At 48.6% G+C, this 22,500-nt stretch overlaps 1 protein-coding gene across 1 annotated transcript in view; it reads right to left on the reverse strand.

Annotated features, from left to right (window-relative positions):
* Positions 1-22,500, reverse strand: part of LOC133118278 (RAC-gamma serine/threonine-protein kinase-like) — a 69,756-nt gene that overhangs the window by 14,603 nt on the left and 32,653 nt on the right. Inside the window, exons 2-9 of the mRNA XM_061228136.1 lie at positions 14,877-15,002; positions 10,008-10,119; positions 7,223-7,367; positions 6,526-6,657; positions 6,136-6,201; positions 5,439-5,507; positions 3,104-3,226; positions 999-1,127 (exon numbers count right to left, since the gene is read on the reverse strand). Of these exons, the coding sequence (XP_061084120.1) occupies positions 999-1,127; positions 3,104-3,226; positions 5,439-5,507; positions 6,136-6,201; positions 6,526-6,657; positions 7,223-7,367; positions 10,008-10,119; positions 14,877-15,002 (902 nt within the window). The remainder of the gene's footprint in view (positions 1-998; positions 1,128-3,103; positions 3,227-5,438; positions 5,508-6,135; positions 6,202-6,525; positions 6,658-7,222; positions 7,368-10,007; positions 10,120-14,876; positions 15,003-22,500) is intronic.

Genomic DNA, 22,500 nt, shown 5'->3' on the forward strand with positions numbered 1-22,500 from the left:
GATGGGGTTTGCGGTGATGAGTGATGGGGTAATGGCGTGATGGGGTTTGGGGTGATCGGTTTTGGGGTGAGGGGGTTTGGGGTAATGGGATTTGTGGTTTGGGGGGATGGGGTTTTGGGGTGATGGGATTTGGGGTAATGGGATTTGGGGTTTGGGGTGATGGGGTTTTGGGGTGATGGGATTTGGGGTTTGGGGTGATGGGGTTTTGGGTAATGGCGTGACGGGTTTGGGGTGATGGGGTTTGGGGTGATTGGTTTTTGGGGTAATGGGGGTTTGGGTGATGGTGTTTGGGGGTTTGGGGGTTTGGGGTAATGGCGTCATGGGGTTTGAGGTGATGGGGTTTGGAGTTTGGGGTTTGGTGTGATGGTGTTTGGGGGTTTGGGGGTTTGGGGTAATGGCGTGATGGGGTTTGAGGTGATGGGGTTTGGTGTGATGGGGTTTGAGGTGATGGGGATTGGAGTTTGGGGTTTGGTGTGATGGGGTGATGGGGTGATGGTGTTTGGGGGTTTGGGGGTTTGGGGTAATGGTGGGATGGGGTTTGAGGTGATGGGGTTTGGGGTTTGGGGTTTGGTGTGATGGGGTGATGGTGTTTGGGGGTTTGGGGTAATGGCGTGATGGGGTTTGAGGTCATGGGATTTGGGGTGATTGGTTTTTGGGGTTTGGGGTAATGGGATTTGGGGTTTGGGGTGATGGGGTTTGGGTGATGGGGTTTGGTGTGATGGGGTTTGGTGTGATGGGGTTTGGTGTGATGGGGTTTGGTGTGATGGGGTTTGGTGTGATGGGATTTGGGGTGATTGGTTTTTGGGGTTTGGGGTAATGGGATTTGGGGTTTGGGGTGATGGGGTTTGGAGTTTGGGGTTTGGTGTGATGGGGTGATGGTGTTTGGGGGTTTGGGGTAATGGCGTGATGGGGTTTGAGGTGATGGGGTTTGGTGTGATGGGTTTTGGGGTGATGGGATTTGGGGTGATGGAGGTACTGAAAGGGGTGCTGTACTGTACCTCTGGTGCCAGGTACTCGGGCGTACCACAGAAGGTCTTCATGGTAGCAGCGTCTGTGATTCCTTCTTTACACAGGCCAAAGTCGGTGATCTTGATGTGACCATCCTTGTCAAGCATTAGGTTCTCCAACTGAGGAGGGAAAACAAAAATCAGTATTTCCAGGAATTCTACACCTCCTTAACTACACCTCACTCCTCCAATCAACAACACGCAATTCCACACATATCCTTCAATATGTAGCATTTCTACCTTTAAAATATTATATCAATTTAATTATTAGTCATATCTAAGAGGCAGAGGCAATCTCTTTCTGCACATTTGCAGAATCCATGCTCCTCTGCCAGTATTTCTTCTTCTATCCTCCGTTCAGGACACTTTGTGTTTGGAGGGAGGGTGTGTGTGTGTGTGGGGGGGGGATCAGGAATCAGGATTCAGCAGAGGTGGAAAGTCCAGGTTCTGAAAGTGAAAGTCATCCCCAGTATTTTGTTCCAATCACCTGGATTTGCTAATTAGCGCAATCCACCAGCCAGGAGGTAGAAGTCATTAGTGAAATCAGCTGGCTTGGTCCGTGAGTGGAAGAAACACATGGCAGGACTTCCTGACCTCTGAGTGACAGCAGAGTGTTTGTAGCTGGCTGTGGCTGTGGCAGAAGTGCAGAAGCACAAGCGCAGTGAAGCGAAACAACCGCCGGGGTTCAGAAACCAGAGTCAACCATCGACTCTCCTGGCAACCGCCACAGTTCACCAGGGGGGGGAGAAGAGATGCAGAGCTGGCCTGTTTTCCGTGTCCTGTAAGACACATAACCCCTAGCTATCCAGCTGGCTACATTCGCTGTACTCCAGGGCGTTTCCTGCCCTCAAATGAGAGGGTAGGGGTGAGGATGGAGGAGACGTCTTTGATTGTAAACACAGGGCCACTGCAAGGCTAAACATCTTGCGCAGTATGGCTTTAAGAACAGCCAATGCAGATCACACTGTACACTGCTGATTACAGTACAGGTGTTCTATGGGAAAGGACAGGGCCTGGCTGGTCCACTGCAAGGCCTGCAGTGTAAGACGTGACTGGTCCTGGTCTGGTCCCTTTATGCGTGCAATGGGCAGTGTGGGACAGGACTGAATGGTGATGTGTGCAGTGTAAAGGCCAGTTTATAGTCCAGCGACAGAGCACAGCTGCAACCAAGTTGGGGTTTCAGTGTAAGAGTTAGGGTCAGAGTTACACTGTAAGAGTTAGGGTCAGGGTTTCAGTGTAAGAGTTAGGGTCAGGGTTAGACAGTAAGAGTTAGGGTCAGGGTTTCAGTGTAAGAGTTAGGGTCAGGGTTTCAGTGTAAGAGTTAGGGTCAGGGTTAGACAGTAAGAGTTAGGGTCAGGGTTAGACAGTAAGAGTTAGGGTCAGGGTTTCAGTGTAAGAGTTAGGGTCAGGGTTTCAGTGTAAGAGTTAGGGTCAGGGTTTCAGTGTAAGAGTTAGGGTCAGGGTTTCAGTGTTACAGTTAGGGTCAGGGATGCACTGTAAGAGTTAGGGTCAGGGTTTCAGTGTAAGAGTTAGGGTCAGGGTTTCAGTGTAAGAGTTAGGGTGAGGGTTAGACTGTAAGAGTTAGGGTCAGGGTTTCAGTGTAAGAGTTAGGGTCAGGGTTTCAGTGTGAGAGTTAGGGTCAGGGTTAGACAGTTAGAGTTAGGGTCAGGGTTTCAGTGTGAGAGTTAGGGTCAGGGATGCACTGTAAAGTAATATGACCACATGGTGAAGAACATCATTAAACAAAGCCACCCTGTTCCTACTCCCACTGTAGGACGGGGAAAGCGACTCGGAGCCGTTCACCCATAAAAGGCCCTTTTTCATTTTAATAGCGCTGCCTATTCTGGCACGGTTTGGCCTCGCCTGCTCCAAGTCTCTGAGCAAAACACTACCGCATCCTTCACAGCCGCCAGAAACCTGCTCCCCCACCCCCCAAACCCTCAGCTTTTAATTACATTTCTGCACATTCCAACCCACACATGAAATGTTCACCAAAAGAAAAACACACACACACACACACCAGGAAAAAAAAAAAGTACCCATATCTGAATACTTTCAGACTTGGAGCGGTTGATTCGGCTGGTATCCCCGCTTACCTTGAGATCGCGGTACACGATCTTGGCGGAGTGCAGGTAGTCGAGGGCGGAGACGATCTCCGCGCCGTAGAACCGCGTGCGGTCCTCGGAGAACACCCTCTCTCTCGACAAATGGAAAAACAGCTGCAGGATAAACAGCGGGGATGGCATTGCAATAATTACTGATTTATTGGGGGAAATTAACACAACACAAACTGCCTCCCTTCGCCATATTGAGATGATAGATGGCGCGCGCTCTCGGAGGACTCCGCCGAACCCAGACGGCAGCTGGCGCATCATCCCCGCCGGTCCGGAGGGGAGCCGCGCGGCCTGTTAAATCAGTATTTTAATCAATACGCCAGCCTCGTTAAACGCATTCCGCCGCTCTCGCAGGTTAACGGCGTGCCGTTAAAGCACCTTCCCGCGCCTCGCCGTGTGTGAGGGCGCCCCCGTCCTCCCCGGCCCGGTCAAGCCTCTGCTCCAGCCCACCCCCCACCCCCCAGCCCAATCACGGGAGGAGGAGGGAGGGGGGGGCGCGCTGAGGTCTTCCGGGGAGCGCTAACAGGCTGCCCGGCCCGGCAGCCAGAGACAGGTGCGCGCTCATAAGATGGCTGGCAGCGGGGAGCGCTCAGGTTGCGGAAGGCGGGATGGACACGGGGCCGCGTGCAGGTGAGGGTTCCCGGGCCAGAGCTGGCGGCACCGGCGGGGGAGCAGGTGATGGTGAGGCTCCGGGAATTAACGGCAGATTGTCTCGCAAAACGCAGCCCGTGATGGGATTTCATTCTGGAAGTTTTCTTTTCCGAATCTGCGCACTGCGAACGCGCGCCCCCCGAAACGAACAGACAGTTTGAGGGTTCGTCACGAGATGAAACTGAGCGGACAGGAACGTGACGCAGGAAGGCTTACAGCTGTTCGTTAAGAAGCGGTGAAACTGTAAGGCTAACATCTGTGTGTTAAGAAGCGCTAAAACTGTAGAGGAGTTTGGCTTTTGATTCATATACTCTGAGACCAGAGAATCTGTCTCCTGTGATGGAATGAAAAAAGGAAATCTTGCTTCGCGTGCCGTGTGCAGCCAGAACCAGGAGAGCCAGCAGGGGGTCACAGGTCTAGTGCAACACTCCCCCACACACCATTTGTATAGAGAGCACACGGGCTCCCTATACAAAGCATAGCAATAACATAGCGAAAATGAATGTGAGTGAATGGGAGCCTGACAACTGGAAGGAAGGGCAATGCTGGGACAGCAGATACTGCTAGTATTCACGCTTTGCAAATACAATACAATACAATACAATACAATATGGTAGGCTCCACAAAATTATGTTACATCAAAGTGAAAGACCCTTTTAAAACACGGTCTCTCCACGGGGGCAGTAGCATTAACACACTGGCTCTCTATAGAGTGTAGCATTAACACACTCGTTCTCTATAGAGCGTAACATTAACAGACTGTACACAGCATAGCATTAACACACTGGCTCTCTATAGAGTGTAGCATTAACACACTCGTTCTCTATAGAGCGTAACATTAACAGACTGTACACAGCATAGCATTAACACACTGGCTCTCTATAGAGTGTAGCATTAACACACTCGTTCTCTATAGAGCGTAACATTAACAGACTGTACACAGCATAGCATTAACACACTGGCTCTCTACAGAGTGTAGCATTAACACACTCGTTCTCTATAGAGCGTAACATTAACAGACTGTACACAGCATAGCATTAACACACTGGCTCCCAGACCATTCTGTAGCATTACACAGCACTAGCATTAACCGCACGTGAATGGCACTGGCCACACCAGAGAGCTGTGTTGTCAGGGACGCAGAGTCTGCAGGAAAGAGGAGGTGCAGGGTGTGGCCACAGCTGCCGCATGGTGCCTGTACGTATGCGTGTGGTGATGCAGTACCAGGCCAGTGGACCATAACGCACGGCAGCGTGTGGGCAGATTCAGGCTGTGCACATAATTAGGGGGAGTTCTAGTGGCCATTCTGATGGATGAGCATGGCTCGTGAGTTACGGTTCGATTATGAGCTCACAGGTGTATGAAAGACACCAGGAACAGGACCACCGTGGAAAAAGAGGCAACTTTTTTCCACCAGATTATATTTCATTTTAAATGAAATCACTAGATATCGAAACTGTCAAAACCATTCGATATTATAGAGATATTCTTTAATCATGGAATATGCATTCCATGTTGTACTAGTAGTTATCTACCCATTTCAACCTTATTCAAGAGAAAATACACGTTCTGTATGAGTTTTTCTGCATTTTAAGATTTAAATACATTTTCACTGAACACAACAGATTAGAGAGGTAGTGTTTAGCATGTGACCGAAATGACGTACCTCACCGCCATTGACATATTCCATAACGAAGCACAAGCGATCTTTAGTCTGGAAGGAGTACTTCAGAGACTGAAACAGAAGGAGACACTGACCATCAGACTAGCAGCAAAGATACTCTCTCCTCCTATCTCTAGCACACACACACACACACACACACACACACACTCTCACACGCACACACACACGCACACACCACACGCACACACCACACACCACACACCACACACCACACACACTCGCACACACACGCACACACACGCACACACACGCACACGCAATCTTCGCAGGTAATATTGTACAACACAAATGCGTGTATTTTTGGAGGGAGAAGGACTTTTCTCTCAGAATAAAAGATGGCGCGGAGTGACAGCCAGAACAGTTGTAGCAGTTTTCTTCAGAGCGCCGATATATAACTTTGAAAATGGAAGCTGAGGGAACGTCGTCTTTAATTGCACTCCTTAATTGTTTTGCTAAACCTGGTGTGTGTGTTTTGCGTCGCACAACAGCATCTGGAGTGTCAGTAAAATGGCTTCTCCGCACTGACTTCAACAGATGCGGAGCTGCATTTGGGCTGTTAATTTATAACAGTTTATTCTCTGTATTATAATTAGTCTCTAGGGGTACCGTGTACATACAATCAAACCTGCAGCACACGTGAAGGGGGGCAGCTTCAACAAGCCTGTGGAGGAATACTCACGGTTAAGAAAGGGTGCCTCGTGTTTTTTAACACTCTGCTTTCCGTAAGCGTGTGAGCCACCTCGTCCTGCGGGAGCAGACAGACAGACAGAGACGGACGGACAGACAGACAGACAGACAGGTGCTCAGTGAATGGGAATGGATTTTAGACACTGCCACTGTCCTGAAGCCAAAAACCCACCTGCTCAATGCAACACCCAGGCAGAGGATGCCCACCGATTTGCATAATTTTAAAAATTAACTGAAAAAAAGAGGACACGGATTTGGAAGAATGTGCGTGGAAACCCTACACCACTGTCAGACACCTCCACAGCATCAAAGTAGACCGGAGGTTTTTGGCTTGAACTTTTACATTTGAATTGCATCAAGTAACAATACATACATACTTTACCTTTGCAATAATGACTTCTTTCTTCAGAATCTTCATTGCATAATACTTGCCACTTGCCTTCTCCCTCACCAGAATGACTTTTCCAAAAGTTCCTTTACCCAGGAGCTTTAAGTAGTCAAAGTCATTCATTGTCTACGAAAGAAATAAAGGTTATTGCTCAATAACGAAGGCTGGAAGCCAAGCTACAAACATCATTTACATTCTTGCAAGGTAATAATATCCTTTCGGGAATAAGAAGTGTATAAATTAGTGAATTCGCTCACAAAGGAATGGCCCATTTTGTCATCTTTAATGAACTGTACAGGTAAGAGATATCCTGTCTTATGAAAAAGGTAAACTGGTAACCCTCAATAAAACAAGGGTCCAGGGATTTTAACATGTTACAGGTTACAAGTTAAAGCTTACATTGCTATTGTAACCATAAACAATGTCTCATCTTGTCACTTTGATGTGACGTGTGTTGAAAACCACAAGTTTTGAGATTCTTTTGCAAAGAGTCGCCAGGTGCAGCTGGTCTGGTGCTGACCCGTGGGTCTGAACTGGACTCAGCGCTGCAGCTGGTCTGGTGCTGACCCGTGGGGCTGAACTGGACTCTGAGCTGCAGCTGGTCTGGTGCTGACCCGTGGGGCTGAACTGGACTCTGAGCTGCAGCTGGTCTGGTGGTGACCCGTGGGTCTGAACTGGACTCAGCGCTCACCTTGCGTTTGTGGTGGCTGGTGGAGGTGTCCATCTCCTCCTCACAGATGTTGTCGATCTGCGACGTGGGGCTGCACTGGATCCTCTCCTCCTCCTGTCTTTGGAGTTTGTCTGCCACAGTCTGAATGGCATCTGCCCACTCATCCCTATCAGACACAAACACAGACGTTTGTCCACCTGACCGGAGTCATCTCTGCTGGGACTGAATTCATTCGGATTGGACATTTATGTACTATAATTCATCTGTTTCGATTATTTACTATCATTTTTACAACAAACCGGTGTCAACCAGCGGCAGATGTGTTGCCCCACTGAGTCAGGTTCTGCTCAAGGTTTATTCCTGTTAGCCAGGGAGTTTTTCCTTGCCACTGTTGCCCTAGGCGTACTCTTGGAGGGAGGTTCTCTGTAAAGCTGCTTTGTGACAAAGCCCCTTTGTACAAATAAAAATCGATTGATGACATTCTCAGTGCCGGTCTAACAAACGTCCTTCCAGTGGTTCTGGACCCCCAAGCTCCTCAGGGACTTGTGCACTGCACTCAGACTCAGGACAGATTTCTAAGGAGAATGAGCACTCACATTTACGTACATGGCCACTTGGTAAACCAGTGAATGCCATAGTAGTTGAGTCCAAATCAATCCTTTATTCTTCTGAAGAATAATGGGAGATAATGAGTAAGATAATGGGACACAGTTGGGCTTGGTTCCAGCAGCTGCCGTATATTCATGAAGCGCTCTCTGTTTTTCTTGACAGGTGCCTCTATTCCTGGCCCTGAGCCAGCTGGAAACACTGACTCTGGATATATGGTATAGTACAGTGAGTTTCAACACTGACTCTGGACACATGGTATAGTACAGTGAGTTTCAACACTGACTATGGACACATGGTATAGTACAGTGAGTTTCAACACTGACTCTGGATACATGGTATAGTACAGTGAGTTTCAACACTGACTATGGATACATGGTATAGTACAGTGAGTTTCAACACTGACTATGGATACATGGTATAGTACAGAGAGTTTCAACACTGACTATGGACACATGGTATAGTACAGTGAGTTTCAACACTGACTCTGGATAAAAGGTAAGTTCAATCAGAAAGTATGGAGGCAAAGCTTGGCTCACCATATTGGTATATTTCATGCAATCATTAATATGCATGTTTGCATGGTGGGTGCAAGCACATGATTGGGTAACTTTCCGATCAGATACAACACGGCGATCAGGCAGCTAAACATGAACGCATGTTAAACCAGGCAGAAGACTACGACTAAAACAATCACATTTTGTGGTCAAAATTAATCCCCCTCGGTCACATCCAATCGAGGACTAAAGCGCCTATTCCGCCAATGTCAAGTCCGACTTCCTGGACTTCCAATTCTGAGCTCAGGCTCAGATGCATTCGCCATCTCGCAGGCATCTGTCTCTCCGCCATCTCTGAAGACACACAGCTCTTATCGCTTCCAGTCTTACGGAGAAGAACAGCTCTTTCTAAAAATACACACCTTCCTTCCAGGGAGAACAGCTGGATAATTTATGCCAGTGCTACTTGAAAGCTCACTTTGTAGCCCCGTCGCAGGGACTGTTGTTAATCACCTTGTTTGTTTTCATTCTGTGTTGTGTCTCCAGCACTGCTCCATCATTTGCATTTCCACACAAAAAAAAGAGACAGGTGGAGTTCATATGAAAGACTACGGGTGGAACAGTGCGTGTGAACGAGAAGCAATACCGTCGTCCAATTATGCTTGGATCGGCACTTATACGGTTTGAAATTAACTTGAAACTAGCTTCTTTAAAATGCGGCAATTAGCTGCTCACAAACTATTACGTAAAATGTCACAGAAATGTCCCAGAGAAGTCAGTGCAAAGCCTGAGTCGGTGTGAAAACTTAAGTCTGTGTGACGCATCAGCTCATGCAAAGCTCTGGTCAGCGCAAAGCTGTAGTCTATGCAAAGCTTCATTCTGCGCAAGGCTTTAGTGCTTTTGTCCATGTGAAGCCTCAGTCAATGTCAGGCTTCTATCTGAGCAAAGCTTCAGGAAATGAGAAGTTTCAGTCTGTGTGAAGCTTAAATCCTGGCAAAGCCTCAGTCTGTGCAAAGCGTCAGGAAATTAGAAGTTTCAGTCTGTGTGAAGCTTAAATCCTGGCAAAGCCTCAGTCTGTGCAAAGCGTCAGGAAATTAGAAGTTTCAGTCTATGTGAAGCTTAAATCCTGGCAAAGCCTCAGTCTGTGCAAAGCTTCAGGAAATTAGAAGTTTCCGTCTGTGTGAAGTTCAAATCCTGTCAAAGCCTCAGTCTGTGCAAAGCGTCAGGAAATTAGAAGTTTCAGTCTGTGTGAAGCTTAAATCCTGGCAAAGCCTCAGTCTGTGCAAAGCTTCAGGAAATTAGAAGTTTCAGTCTGTGTGAAGTTTAAATCCTGTCAAAGCCTCAGTCTGTGCAAAGCGTCAGGAAATTAGAAGTTTCAGTCTGTGTGAAGCTTAAATCCTGGCAAAGCCTCAGTCTGTGCAAAGCTTCAATGTTACTGTAAGCTTCAGTCCATCTCATACTTCACTAAAATTACATGGGAGGCCTGGCAGCTTTCACAAAGAATCACACGTTCCAAGCCAAATGACTGGAGCTGACCTTCAAACACTCAAATTCCCTCTCTTCCTGGGACACCCGAGTTCAGCCATGCTGCCTCTGTCTAAGCTGAGTGTGCCATGGCTCATTCGTGCCAAATGGGCTTCCATATTACGGTTCATTTGGAGGGATCCCATAATGCTCAGGTCTGTGCCAGAGAGGAGGCCCACCTTTCCTCGGGAGAGTCCACGTGAAAGGTCCTCTCGATGACCGTGGTCCACTGCAGACACCTGATGATGAAGGTGTTGGGCTTTGGTCGTTCTGTTTTCATCAGCTGGCATTCTGCGAGGGGCAGAAGAAAGAGAGGATAATGGGACATTAATGCTGAGGGCCCTTCCCGAAGAGAGGTTCAGTGAAGTCACTAACCTCCTCATGCCTCATATCGTGTTAAATTCTGCTCACCAATATTCCTCCCACAACAGTTCTGTCAATTTCCTCTCTAAAGCTTTTTCCACAGTCATAATTATACCTCTCAACCCAAAGCCCCAATCCATTCAATTATTTTAATCATAGCTTAAAGATTTTCAAATTCCGAAACAACACAAATATATTAATATACTTTACACTCACCGAGCGCTTTATTAGAAACACCTGTACACCTACTTATTCATGCAGTTATCTAATCAGCAAATCGTGTGGCAGCAGTGCAATGCATAAAATCATGAGATGACAGCTGACAGAAAGGCTACGGTAACTCAGATAACGCAGAAAAGCATCTCAGAATGTACAATACGTCAGCTCTGAGGCGGATGGGCTACAACAGCAGAAGAACACGTTGGGTTCCACGCCTGTCAGCCAAGAACAGAAAGCTGAAGCTGCAGTGGGCACAGGCTCACCAAAACTGGACAGTTGAAGACTGAACAAATGCAGCCTGGTCTGATGAATCTCGATTTCTGCTGAGGCATACAGATGGTAGGGTCAGAATTTGGCGTCAATGGTATGAATCCATGGACCCAACCTGCCTTGTGTCAACAGTCCAGCCTGGTGGCGGTGGTGTAATGGTGTGGGGAATGTTTTCTTGCCACAGTTTGGGCCCCTTAATACCAATCAATCATCACTTGAATGCCACATTGGAGTATTGTTGCTGACCATGTGCATCCCTTCATGGCCACAATGTACCCATCTTCTAATGGCTACTTCCAGCATGATAATGCACCACGTCACAAAGCAAAAGTAATCTCAAACTGGAATCATGAACATGACAATGAGTTCAATGTTCTTCAGTGGCCTTCCCTGTCACTGGAATATAATAGAACATCTTTGGGATGTGGTATGGAACATAATTTCAAAGAAATGTTTTCAACATCTTGTGGAATCCAAGCCATGAAGAATTGAGGCTGTTTTGAGAGAAAAAGAAGGCCCTATCCAGTCTTAGTATAGCGTTCCTAATAAAGTGCTCAATGAGTGTATATCATATGTACAAAAGGTATATCAATATAATCTGTAAAATAAAAATGAGCTCATCTATTTTTTACCATTTCTCCAAATGCTATTATTTAGAATAGGATATAATTATAGAAAATAATATGTTTATTAAATTATTGGACGTATATCATTTTGTAATCACGACTCCACTGCAACGACGGACCAGTGAAAACAGCAACGATGGACCAGTGAAAACAGCACTGTGGGAGCAGCGACGCAGGGTCAGGTCTGAGCAGCGCGTTAGCGGACATGCTAACACCACGCATGCTCTCTCTCGTTCCAGCCCAGCAGTGGGGACCGGGGTCACTCCTGGGGTTAAATAAGAAGCACCTTGAGTGAATGCATTAGGCTGGATACACAGGCGACAGGTGAAACACAATGGCGCCGCGTTCGGCACATAATGAGGTCCCTCTGGCCGCAGCTCAGCCACTGGGCGGCCTAAATATAGGCGGGAAGGTTAATGAGGATGCTACATACCGCTACCTGCCGCATTAAAAACAAACCTCTATTTCGCACCACACGCAAAAACCATTGCATGACACAAGGTCATTAAAGAGTGTGCCATCGCAAGACATAATATGACACCTTCTGACAGGGTAGGGGGAACAAGGCTTACAGTGTTGTTTATTTCACTACGTCTGATCGCAGATGACAAGTTTAGATTGAAGATACAACTGGTAAGGATTCTCAGACGCCAATTAAACAGCCCAGAACCTGTCACTTTCGGCACTCAAAGCATGAATCATCCACCGCAGACTCACAGACTGAATAATTTCACAACTCTTAACTTTGACGAGCGGCTGAAAAGGAAGCTGTCTGTTATTGAAAAACACTTTCAAAACTTTGTTTAATTGAGGTTATCAAAGGTACTCAGCATGAGAAATGCTTAACGGGATGTAAGGCACTACACCTGTTTTTTATCTTCCTACTCCACACTGCACACTGCAGAAGTACACACGTAACTAGCCTTCATGTCAACCCTCTCCAAAGCCATCTGACATTAAAACAACACCATCCATATGCACAGCCAGTAACAGACAGCTGTGGGGGGTACCAGCCTAAATGATGTCATGCATGTGAATGTAATTCCAAAGCAGTAGCCTAAAAGGAAGATGTAACTGGTTATTTTACTAAATGTTGTATGAAATCATAGAGAAATCACAGAGACTGGTGATGCTCAGGAGCATGCTCAGATGGACACAGGTCTAGGCCTCCCAGCAGACCTCACTCCCCACAAATCACCTCTCCGACACCACGCCAAACGCCAGAAACCCCCTCTCTACTGGCTTACTGAGCTCAGGGTCAGTGTTCTAGGCCACAGAAAGCATTATTAGCATGGATAGGGACTAACAGGGGCGGCCTGTAGCGTAGTGGTTAAATGACTGGGACACGCAAGGTCGTGGTTCTAATCCCGGTGTAGCCACTATAAGATCCGCACAGCCGTTGGGCCCTTGAGTAAGGCCCTTAACGCTGCATTGCTCCAGGGGAGGATTCTCTCCTGCTTAGTCTAATCAACTGTACGTCACTCTGGATAAGAGCGTCTGTCAAATGCCAATAATGTAACAGGGCTATTATGATAAGATACGTCACATTAAAAAAAATGCCACCTGTCCACAAAACTGTAGTAAAGAAGCAAATGAGATGTTTGGACGCTGGTGACCCTGATCTTTCAGTGCAATGCAATACTGTACTGAACGGGGGGGAGGAAGAGTGCAGTGCCTGTTGTACTTCTCATTGACAGAAACAAAGATTTGTACAAAAAGCTACATCCAATTAAAAAAATTATTCAATCAAGCAGCCTTACAGAACAATAATAGACAATTATGCATAATAATTATACACTGAACAAAATCACATTATTCCAAGAACAGCTATTCATTATAAAATAATTACCCATTTTAACCAAAACATAAATAGTGAATTATTGTAATCACTTGCTGTAATCACTGCTTTTTTTCTATTTTCACAATTTGAATAACACACCATACCATTAATGAACTTCACAACCTGAGGGAGCATTAAATCAGAAATATATAAGATGCCAGCATGAAATGTTCCCACTGAAACATTATCCCAGAGAGCATGGTCACCATGGTGTTCTGTAACAGGTCAGAAGTAGTTGCAGCTGTACCTGTTATTCTAGAGCTGTGACTCTAGACCAGCTTCACACTGCTGTACCTGTTATTCTAGAGCTGTGCCTCTAGACCAGCTTCACACTGCTGTACCTGTTACTCTAGAGCTGTGCCTCTAGACCAGCTTCACACTGCTGTACCTGTTATTCTAGAGCTGCGACTCTAGACCAGCTTCACACTGCTGTACCTGTTATTCTAGAGCTGTGACTCTAGACCAGCTTCACACTGCTGTACCTGTTACTCTAGAGCTGCGACTCTAGACCAGCTTCACACTGCTGTACCTGTTATTCTAGAGCTGTGACTCTAGACCAGCTTCACACTGCTGTACCTGTTATTCTAGAGCTGTGACTCTAGACCAGCTTCACACTGCTGTACCTGTTATTCTAGAGCTGTGACTCTAGACCAGCTTCACACTGCTGTACCTGTTATTCTAGAGCTGCGACTCTAGACCAGCTTCACACTGCTGTACCTGTTATTCTAGAGCTGTGACTCTAGACCAGCTTCACACTGCTGTACCTGTTATTCTAGAGCTGTGACTCTAGACCAGCTTCACACTGCTGTACCTGTTATTCTAGAGCTGTGACTCTAGACCAGCTTCACACTGCTGTACCTGTTATTCTAGAACTGTGACTCTAGACCAGCTTCACACTGCTGTACCTGTTACTCTAGAGCTGCGACTCTAGACCAGCTTCACACTGCTGTACCTGTTACTCTAGAGCTGCGACTCTAGACCAGCTTCACACTGCTGTACCTGTTACTCTAGAGCTGTGACTCTAGACCAGCTTCACACTGCTGTACCTGTTACTCTAGAGCGGTGACTCTAGACCAGCTTCACACTGCTGTACCTGTTACTCTAGAGCTGCGACTCTCTAGACCAGCCCATCTTCAGTGGCATTAACAGAAATTAATGTGGTAATAATTATGGATGCATTACTCTAAAGTTTTAGAGACTGGAATTTATGCACATATTGTGCAAACAGAGCGGCGAGTTATACTGAGGACTCCAAAGAGGTTTTACAAAATCTGTGAGTGGACAAAGGATTTGGAACAGTCTGAGATTGCAATATGACTCCAGACTCACGTGCAGCACACAATCACAAACGCTAATTAGCAGACTTGGGTCAAAGACTTATTTGAAAAACTTCGAAAAACATTTTTTTTTTTTTTTTTTTTCAAGTTTCAGCAGATCCTGCCAATTTTCTGTGAAACATGTCAGTAACCAAAGCAGTCATATGAAGGAATCTAAAAATAAATAACAAAAAAAAAAGGAGGAAATTTTATTTTTTAATTTCAAGTAACGTGCTGGAATTTTGCTTCTCACTCCGGTTAGGATACACATTCTAAGCCTTCCCATGTTTTTTTCTCCACGGATTGTGGTACACAATATCGTATTAAATTATCACGCTATTTAGGACCAATGAAGGTGTGTTGCTTTTCTCAACGGTGAGTGTGTTATATGCAGCGCATATGGTCATCACTCACTTGCCACAGAAAAGTTATTGAGAGGGTAAGGGAGGTCTGCATCTTGGGGCTTCTCTTTGTACCCGATGAAGGAGCCATCCGTTTTCAACAGGAAGTACCGCGGTCTCCAGTTCTTAATGTATTCTCCTGCGGAGAGGGAGAGAGGAGAAGATCGTTCATTCCCACAACAGCCTAAACCACTGAACGGGGAAGCAATAGCAGCTCTACAGTGACATTGTGCCTCCGAAAAATACATTACACATTACAGCCAAGGAATCAGGATTCCCTTTCTTAATAAATTATTGCCAGCATGTCCAGTACTGTATATCTTTACTGTATGTCTGTATGTATTTATGAACAGATGTATGCATGTATGTATGCAAGTCTATGTATGTACTATATATGTACTGTACATATGTATAAACAGTATGTATGAATGTAGGCATGCATGTACATTTGTACTGTATGTATGCTGGTTTTGTACGTACAGAATATGAAGTATATACAGCATGTTCTATGTGACACAACACTACACAGCAGGAGTCACATCTCACAAAGCCCGATCAGCAGGTCAGAATCATTAGCTCTCTGCAGGACTTCAGCACACCAATCACCTTTCTGGGGCAGGTGCTTGCCCTTTATAGGCCAATCACAGCCCGGCTCTCTTCTGGAGCAGCGCGACACGAGCCGGGGGGGGGGGGGGGGGCGGGGGTGAGGGAGGTCAGCGACGAATCGTAAGGACACACACACACCTTTAACCGTGGCGGGCGGAGACGACCGCAAACAACATCTGCTCAACAGCTGGTCAGCCTGCATTACCATGCAAAACTTCTGCCACTCCAGACTGCTCTATTTAATAACCAACAGCAGGATTACAGGAGTGTCAACAGCGCTGAGCGCGGGGGGCTGTGGAGGCGCGGCTGTGTGCCTCCGACGGCACCTCCTGCGCCCTCCTTTCTCCTGCTCCGAGAGGGGAGGGCTGAGCACGGACATGTCGTCAGGCCCTTCAAGATGGCCTCCGCCAAAAATTCTTAAGAAGTGTTCTGCAGATATGACAAAATGGTTTGTGAAGAAGCAGCCATTTTGAGAGAGCACACAGACTCTGCTTTCTCAGAGCTGTTGAAGCTGAGAGACGGCTGTGGCAGAGGAAAGCCCACACACATTTCTGTCCTGGAGAAGCTTGCCATGATGCTAAAATTCCCCACCTCGCCGAATTACAGCACAAATAAATAAATACATAAAATGTAATGAACACCGCTATTATTTAAACAACAAAACCATAAAACGTAATTAAGACCAGAAATGTTTGCTATTTTTGTTTACTACTCAAACAGACTCGTAACTGCTCGTAATGATTTGCTGGGAACAGCGTTCCAGTAATGCCTTGAGCTATGATTGGCACGTGCGATTGGATTCGCACACCAGGCCAATGGCAAAGCAGAAAGAGAGATTGAGTTTTAAAAGGACCACCTGACTCAGTCTGAGAGGCAGATCAAGAGCAAACATATGGGTTTATGTGCCACACGACATTACTTCTTTAATAAGAACGTACAGCACTACGATTAGGTCGTACGACTTCTTATTTTTTTACAAACCGAGACAATTAACGGCTTCATTTACAGTATTGTTTTTCCTAGAGTGCCATTTGAGTTACATCTGAGACGAACAAGTGTTTCAGCCTCCTTCAGAACAAAGTGTCACAAGGTGTTTTCTCCCAAGCTCGAGATGATCAAAAGCACCGTGTGTGATTTATGCACAAACGGGGAGAGAAAGAGCACACGCAATAAGTACAAAAAAAAAAGACTAAGGAAATTACAGCGATCTTTCAGCACATTATCGTATTGTACAGAAATAGCAAGCTGCTCGGGTTAACAAACACTGGGAGGAAATAACTCCACGTTTCTCTTTCTCTGTGAAAGCTTTAACCCAATCTGTACCCAACTCCTCACAACCGGTCCTTCAAAGGCTCGGTGTCTCACAGCCCCTGTCCGTGAAAAGGCCCTCAACCGGTCCTGACCGGTGACATCAACGCTGTGACATCACACTCCCTGACACCAGAGCATACGCGGGATGAAGGCTCTCCAAGCTTGTTTAAACTCTGCTTCCATCAACTAAAGACTGGAAAGGCTCTTAACCAGCCACAACTGTTCCGACTTTTCACATGGCAAATTGCGATTTTGAGTTAATCTGTATAATCTGATGGTGTGATACTGTTACATAATAGAGTGATGACACGCTCCCCGACTCCACCCCTGTGGCAAAGATAATGACTTCACATCGCCTCAGAGCGGAAACCCCTGCCCAACCCTACTCTGTCCGCTCCTCCATTCGGATCAGTGGCTCGCCAGCTACAGTACAATGTCCTCGTGAAACTAATCTGGACCCATCAGGCAATTTTCGTACGGCGGCGTTGCTTTTCATTAAAAGGGAGAATCTGGAGAGCGGTTTAATGGAGAATGTCAGACACGTTAAATCACATTTCCAGCCGCATCCGCGAGCCTCCCGCTCCAGCCACGGTGACAGCTCCCGTCATTTTTTTCCTTCTTTTTTTTTTTTTTTTTGATAGAAAATAAACAACATGTTCTATTTGTAACAGCCACTTAAAGCATAATGACACCAGCTTTTCTTAATTAACACATCAGAGAAAAACACCTGCTCATGTTAATTTGAGGAGACGGAGGTCTTCGGCGGTACGCCTCTGTCAGGCTGCGGATTGGTGGGTGGGAGGGACCAGCTGAAACGCGGGCAGCCATCTTCCCACTTCCAGAGGAGGCGACGCGCCGTGGGGACACGGAGCGCCTCCGTAACGAGGTGTCTCCGACTCGCAGCCTGTCACAGGAACCCCAGCTAACACTTTGTTAAGCGCACTAATAAAGAGAGGCGCCCATTTATGAATTCATTAGCAGGCGGGAGAGGAGCGGCGTGCGCTATGCTCGCCCGACAGCGCTTCACAGGAAACGGGAGAAAAGAAAGTAGAGGCGATGCTGCAAACTCCCGCGACCCCGCGCACTTCGCCCGCGAAGGCTAACGGCGCGGCTCGCGTTTTACCCATGCGTGCACCTTCGCCCGGAGAATAACCGTGTTTGAAATGCTCCTCAAATCTGGTCCGAGCGGCGCTCAGAATGTGGGTCTGTGCTCTGGTGTCATTCCAGACCGGTGGCCAGCCCAGACTGCGCGACAGCCTCGGTGCTGCGGGGGCTGCCAGAGGTGGTGCAGAGAGTTAAGGAGTCTATTGTGCCGGGAGGGTTGCCAGGGGTGGTCCTGCCGGAGGTGATGGCTGGGGACGACGAGTCCGTCCTACAAAACCACACGCCAGTGAACTCCTCACCCAGGCCCTCTGACTCCCCCATCTGCTAGTGATGTCCAGCCTCAAACCTGGCAACCCGTTCAGGTGCAGCACACAGAACGATCACAGGGCCTGTAGCATACATGAGCCAGGCTAAAGGCCTGTACCGTACATGAGCCAGGCTAAAGGCCTGTACCGTACATGAGCCAGGCTAAAGGCCTGTACCGTACATGAGCCAGGCTAAAGGCCTGTACCGTACATGAGCCAGGCTAAAGGCCTGTACCGTACATGAGCCAGGCTAAAGGCCTGTACCGTACATGAGCCAGGCTAAAGGCCTGTACCGTACATGAGCCAGGCTAAAGGCCTGTACCGTACATGAGCCAGGCTAAAGGCCTGTACCGTACATGAGCCAGGCTAAAGGCCTGTACCGTACATGAGCCAGGCTAAAGGCCTGTACCGTACATGAGCCAGGCTAAAGGCCTGTAGCGTACATCAGCCAGGCTAAAGGCCTGTAGCGTACATGAGCCAGGCTAAAGGCCTGTACCGTACATGAGCCAGGCTAAAGGCCTGTACCGTACATGAGCCAGGCTAAAGGCCTGTACCGTACATGAGCCAGGCTAAAGGCCTGTAGTGTACATGAGCCAGGCTAAAGGCCTGTAGCGTACATGAGCCAGGCTAAAGGCCTGTACCGTACATGAGCCAGGCTAAAGGTATACATCAGCCAGGCTAAAGGCCTGTAGCGTACATCAGCCAGGCTAAAGGCCTGTAGCGTACATCAGCCAGGCTAAAGGTATACATCAGCCAGGCTAAAGGCCTGTACCGTACATGAGCCAGGCTAAAGGCCTGTAGCGTACATCAGCCAGGCTAAAGGCCTGTAGCGTACATCAGCCAGGCTAAAGGCCTGTACCGTACATGAGCCAGGCTAAAGGCCTGTACCGTACATGAGCCAGGCTAAAGGCCTGTAGCGTACATCAGCCAGGCTAAAGGCCTGTAGCGTACATCAGCCAGGCTAAAGGCCTGTACCGTACATGAGCCAGGCTAAAGGCCTGTAGCGTACATCAGCCAGGCTAAAGGCCTGTACCGTACATGAGCCAGGCTAAAGGCCTGTAGCGTACATGAGCCAGGCTAAAGGTATACATCAGCCAGGCTAAAGGCCTGTAGCGTACATCAGCCAGGCTAAAGGCCTGTACCGTACATGAGCCAGGCTAAAGGCCTGTAGCGTACATCAGCCAGGCTAAAGGCCTGTAGTGTACATGAGCCAGGCTAAAGGTATACATCAGCCAGGCTAAAGGCCTGTACCGTACATCAGCCAGGCTAAAGGCCTGTAGCGTACATCAGCCAGGCTAAAGGGGACACTCAGAGCAGCAAAACGCACGCTGGCTCGTCACAGTGGGGCCGTCTCACCTGTGTTAGCTCTGTGAGCGTGCAGGTTGAGACTGTGTGAGCTCTGTGAGCGTGCAGGTTGAGACTGTGTTAGCTCTGTGAGCATGCAGGTTGAGACTGTGTGAGCTCTGTGAGCGTGCAGGTTGAGACTGCGTTAGCTGCTCTGTGAGCGTGCAGGTTGAGACTGTGTTAGCTCTGTGAGCGTGCAGGTTGAGACTGTGTGAGCTGCTCTGTGAGCGTGCAGGTTGAGACTGCGTTAGCTGCTCTGTGAGCGTGCAGGTTGAGACTGTGTGAGCTCTGTGAGCGTGCAGGTTGAGACTGTGTTAGCTCTGTGAGCGTGCAGGTTGAGACTGTGTCAGCTCTGTGAGCGTGCAGGTTGAGACTGTGTGAGCTCTGTGAGCGTGCAGGTTGAGACTGTGTTAGCTCTGTGAGCGTGCAGGTTGAGACTGCGTTAGCTGCTCTGTAAGCATGCAGGTTGAGACTGTGTTAGCTCTGTGAGCGTGCAGGTTGAGACTGTGTTAGCTCTGTGAGCGTGCAGGTTGAGACTGTGTGAGCTGCTCTGTGAGCGTGCAGGTTGAGACTGCGTTAGCTGCTCTGTGAGCGTGCAGGTTGAGACTGTGTGAGCTCTGTGAGCGTGCAGGTTGAGACTGTGTTAGCTCTGTGAGCGTGCAGGTTGAGACTGTGTCAGCTCTGTGAGCGTGCAGGTTGAGACTGTGTGAGCTCTGTGAGCGTGCAGGTTGAGACTGTGTTAGCTCTGTGAGCGTGCAGGTTGAGACTGTGTCAGCTCTGTGAGCGTGCAGGTTGAGACTGTGTCAGCTCTGTGAGCGTGCAGGTTGAGACTGTGTGAGCTGCTCTGTGAGCGTGCAGGTTGAGACTGCGTTAGCTCTGTGAGCGTGCAGGTTGAGACTGCGTTAGCTGCTCTGTGAGCGTGCAGGTTGAGACTGTGTCAGCTCTGTGAGCGTGCAGGTTGAGACTGCGTTAGCTGCTCTGTGAGCGTGCAGGTTGAGACTGTGTGAGCTGCTCTGTGAGCGTGCAGGTTGAGACTGTGTGAGCTGCTCTGTGAGCGTGCAGGTTGAGACTGCGTTAGCTGCTCTGTGAGCGTGCAGGTTGAGACTGTGTGAGCTGCTCTGTGAGCGTGCAGGTTGAGACTGTGTCAGCTGCTCTGTGAGCGTGCAGGTTGAGACTGTGTCAGCTCTGTGAGCGTGCAGGTTGAGACTGTGTTAGCTCTGTGAGCGTGCAGGTTGAGACTGTGTCAGCTCTGTGAGCGTGCAGGTTGAGACTGTGTGAGCTCTGTGAGCGTGCAGGTTGAGACTGTGTGAGCTCTGTGAGCGTGCAGGTTGAGACTGTGTTAGCTCTGTGAGCGTGCAGGTTGAGACTGTGTGAGCTCTGTGAGCGTGCAGGTTGAGACTGTGTGAGCTCTGTGAGCGTGCAGGTTGAGACTGTGTGAGCTCTGTGAGCGTGCAGGTTGAGACTGTGTGAGCTCTGTGAGCGTGCAGGTTGAGACTGTGTGAGCTCTGTGAGCGTGCAGGTTGAGACTGTGTGAGCTCTGTGAGCGTGCAGGTTGAGACTGTGTGAGCTCTGTGAGCGTGCAGGTTGAGACTGTGTGAGCTCTGTGAGCGTGCAGGTTGAGACTGTGTGAGCTCTGTGAGCGTGCAGGTTGAGACTGTGTGAGCTCTGTGAGCGTGCAGGTTGAGACTGTGTGAGCTCTGTGAGCGTGCAGGTTGAGACTGTGTTAGCTCTGTGAGCGTGCAGGTTGAGACTGTGTGAGCTCTGTGAGCGTGCAGGTTGAGACTGTGTTAGCTCTGTGAGCGTGCAGGTTGAGACTGTGTTAGCTCTGTGAGCGTGCAGGTTGAGACTGTGTGAGCTCTGTGAGCGTGCAGGTTGAGACTGTGTTAGCTGCTCTGTGAGCGTGCAGGTTGAGACTGTGTTAGCTGCTCTGTGAGCGTGCAGGTTGAGACTGTGTGAGCTCTGTGAGCGTGCAGGTTGAGACTGTGTGAGCTCTGTGAGCGTGCAGGTTGAGACTGTGTTAGCTCTGTGAGCGTGCAGGTTGAGACTGTGTGAGCTCTGTGAGCGTGCAGGTTGAGACTGTGTGAGCTCTGTGAGCGTGCAGGTTGAGACTGTGTGAGCTCTGTGAGCGTGCAGGTTGAGACTGTGTTAGCTCTGTGAGCGTGCAGGTTGAGACTGTGTCAGCTGCTCTGTGAGCGTGCAGGTTGAGACTGTGTGAGCTGCTCTGTGAGCGTGCAGGTTGAGACTGTGTCAGCTCTGTGAGCGTGCAGGTTGAGACTGTGTGAGCTGCTCTGTGAGCGTGCAGGTTGAGACTGTGTGAGCTGCTCTGTGAGCATGCAGGTTGAGACTGTGTGAGCTGCTCTGTGAGCGTGCAGGTTGAGACTGTGTGAGCTGCTCTGTGAGCGTGCAGGTTGAGACTGTGTGAGCTGCTCTGTGCTGCTCAAACAGGCCGCTGGTCCCGGGCCCAGAGAGCCAGCGCTCCAACCGCACAATTAAAGCGCCGTACTGCTGCCACACAATTACACCGCCGCGTTAACTGTTCATTTGTCTGCGGTGTCAAAAAAAAACTTCTCTGGCCCGACTGAAGCCTTCATCGCTTCTCAGACAGGAGAGAGAGTGGGAGAGAGGGGGAGAGAGGGAGAGAGGGAGAGAAAGAGGGGGAGAGAGATGGAAAAAAGAATGACAGAGAGAAAAAACAGCCATTTGTTAATCATCCCAAACAGGGCTTAATATAATGCCTTGGCGAGGGCTGGTCTGATTTGCAGGAGCTTAAAGATGGGTTTGTGACGGGAGCCCTGGGACCAGCAGGCTGCTGCCTGCCAGAACATGAGGCTCCAAACAGCACCAGCCCCCCTACCCACACCCTCATACACCCCAACCCCCAAACCCCACTGCCCCCCTACCCACACCCTCATACACCCCAACCCCCAAACCCTACTGCCCCCCTACCCACACCCTCATACACCCCAA

Source organism: Conger conger, chromosome 18 (assembly GCF_963514075.1).
Source record: "Conger conger chromosome 18, fConCon1.1, whole genome shotgun sequence".
NCBI classification, from domain to species: domain Eukaryota; kingdom Metazoa; phylum Chordata; class Actinopteri; order Anguilliformes; family Congridae; genus Conger; species Conger conger.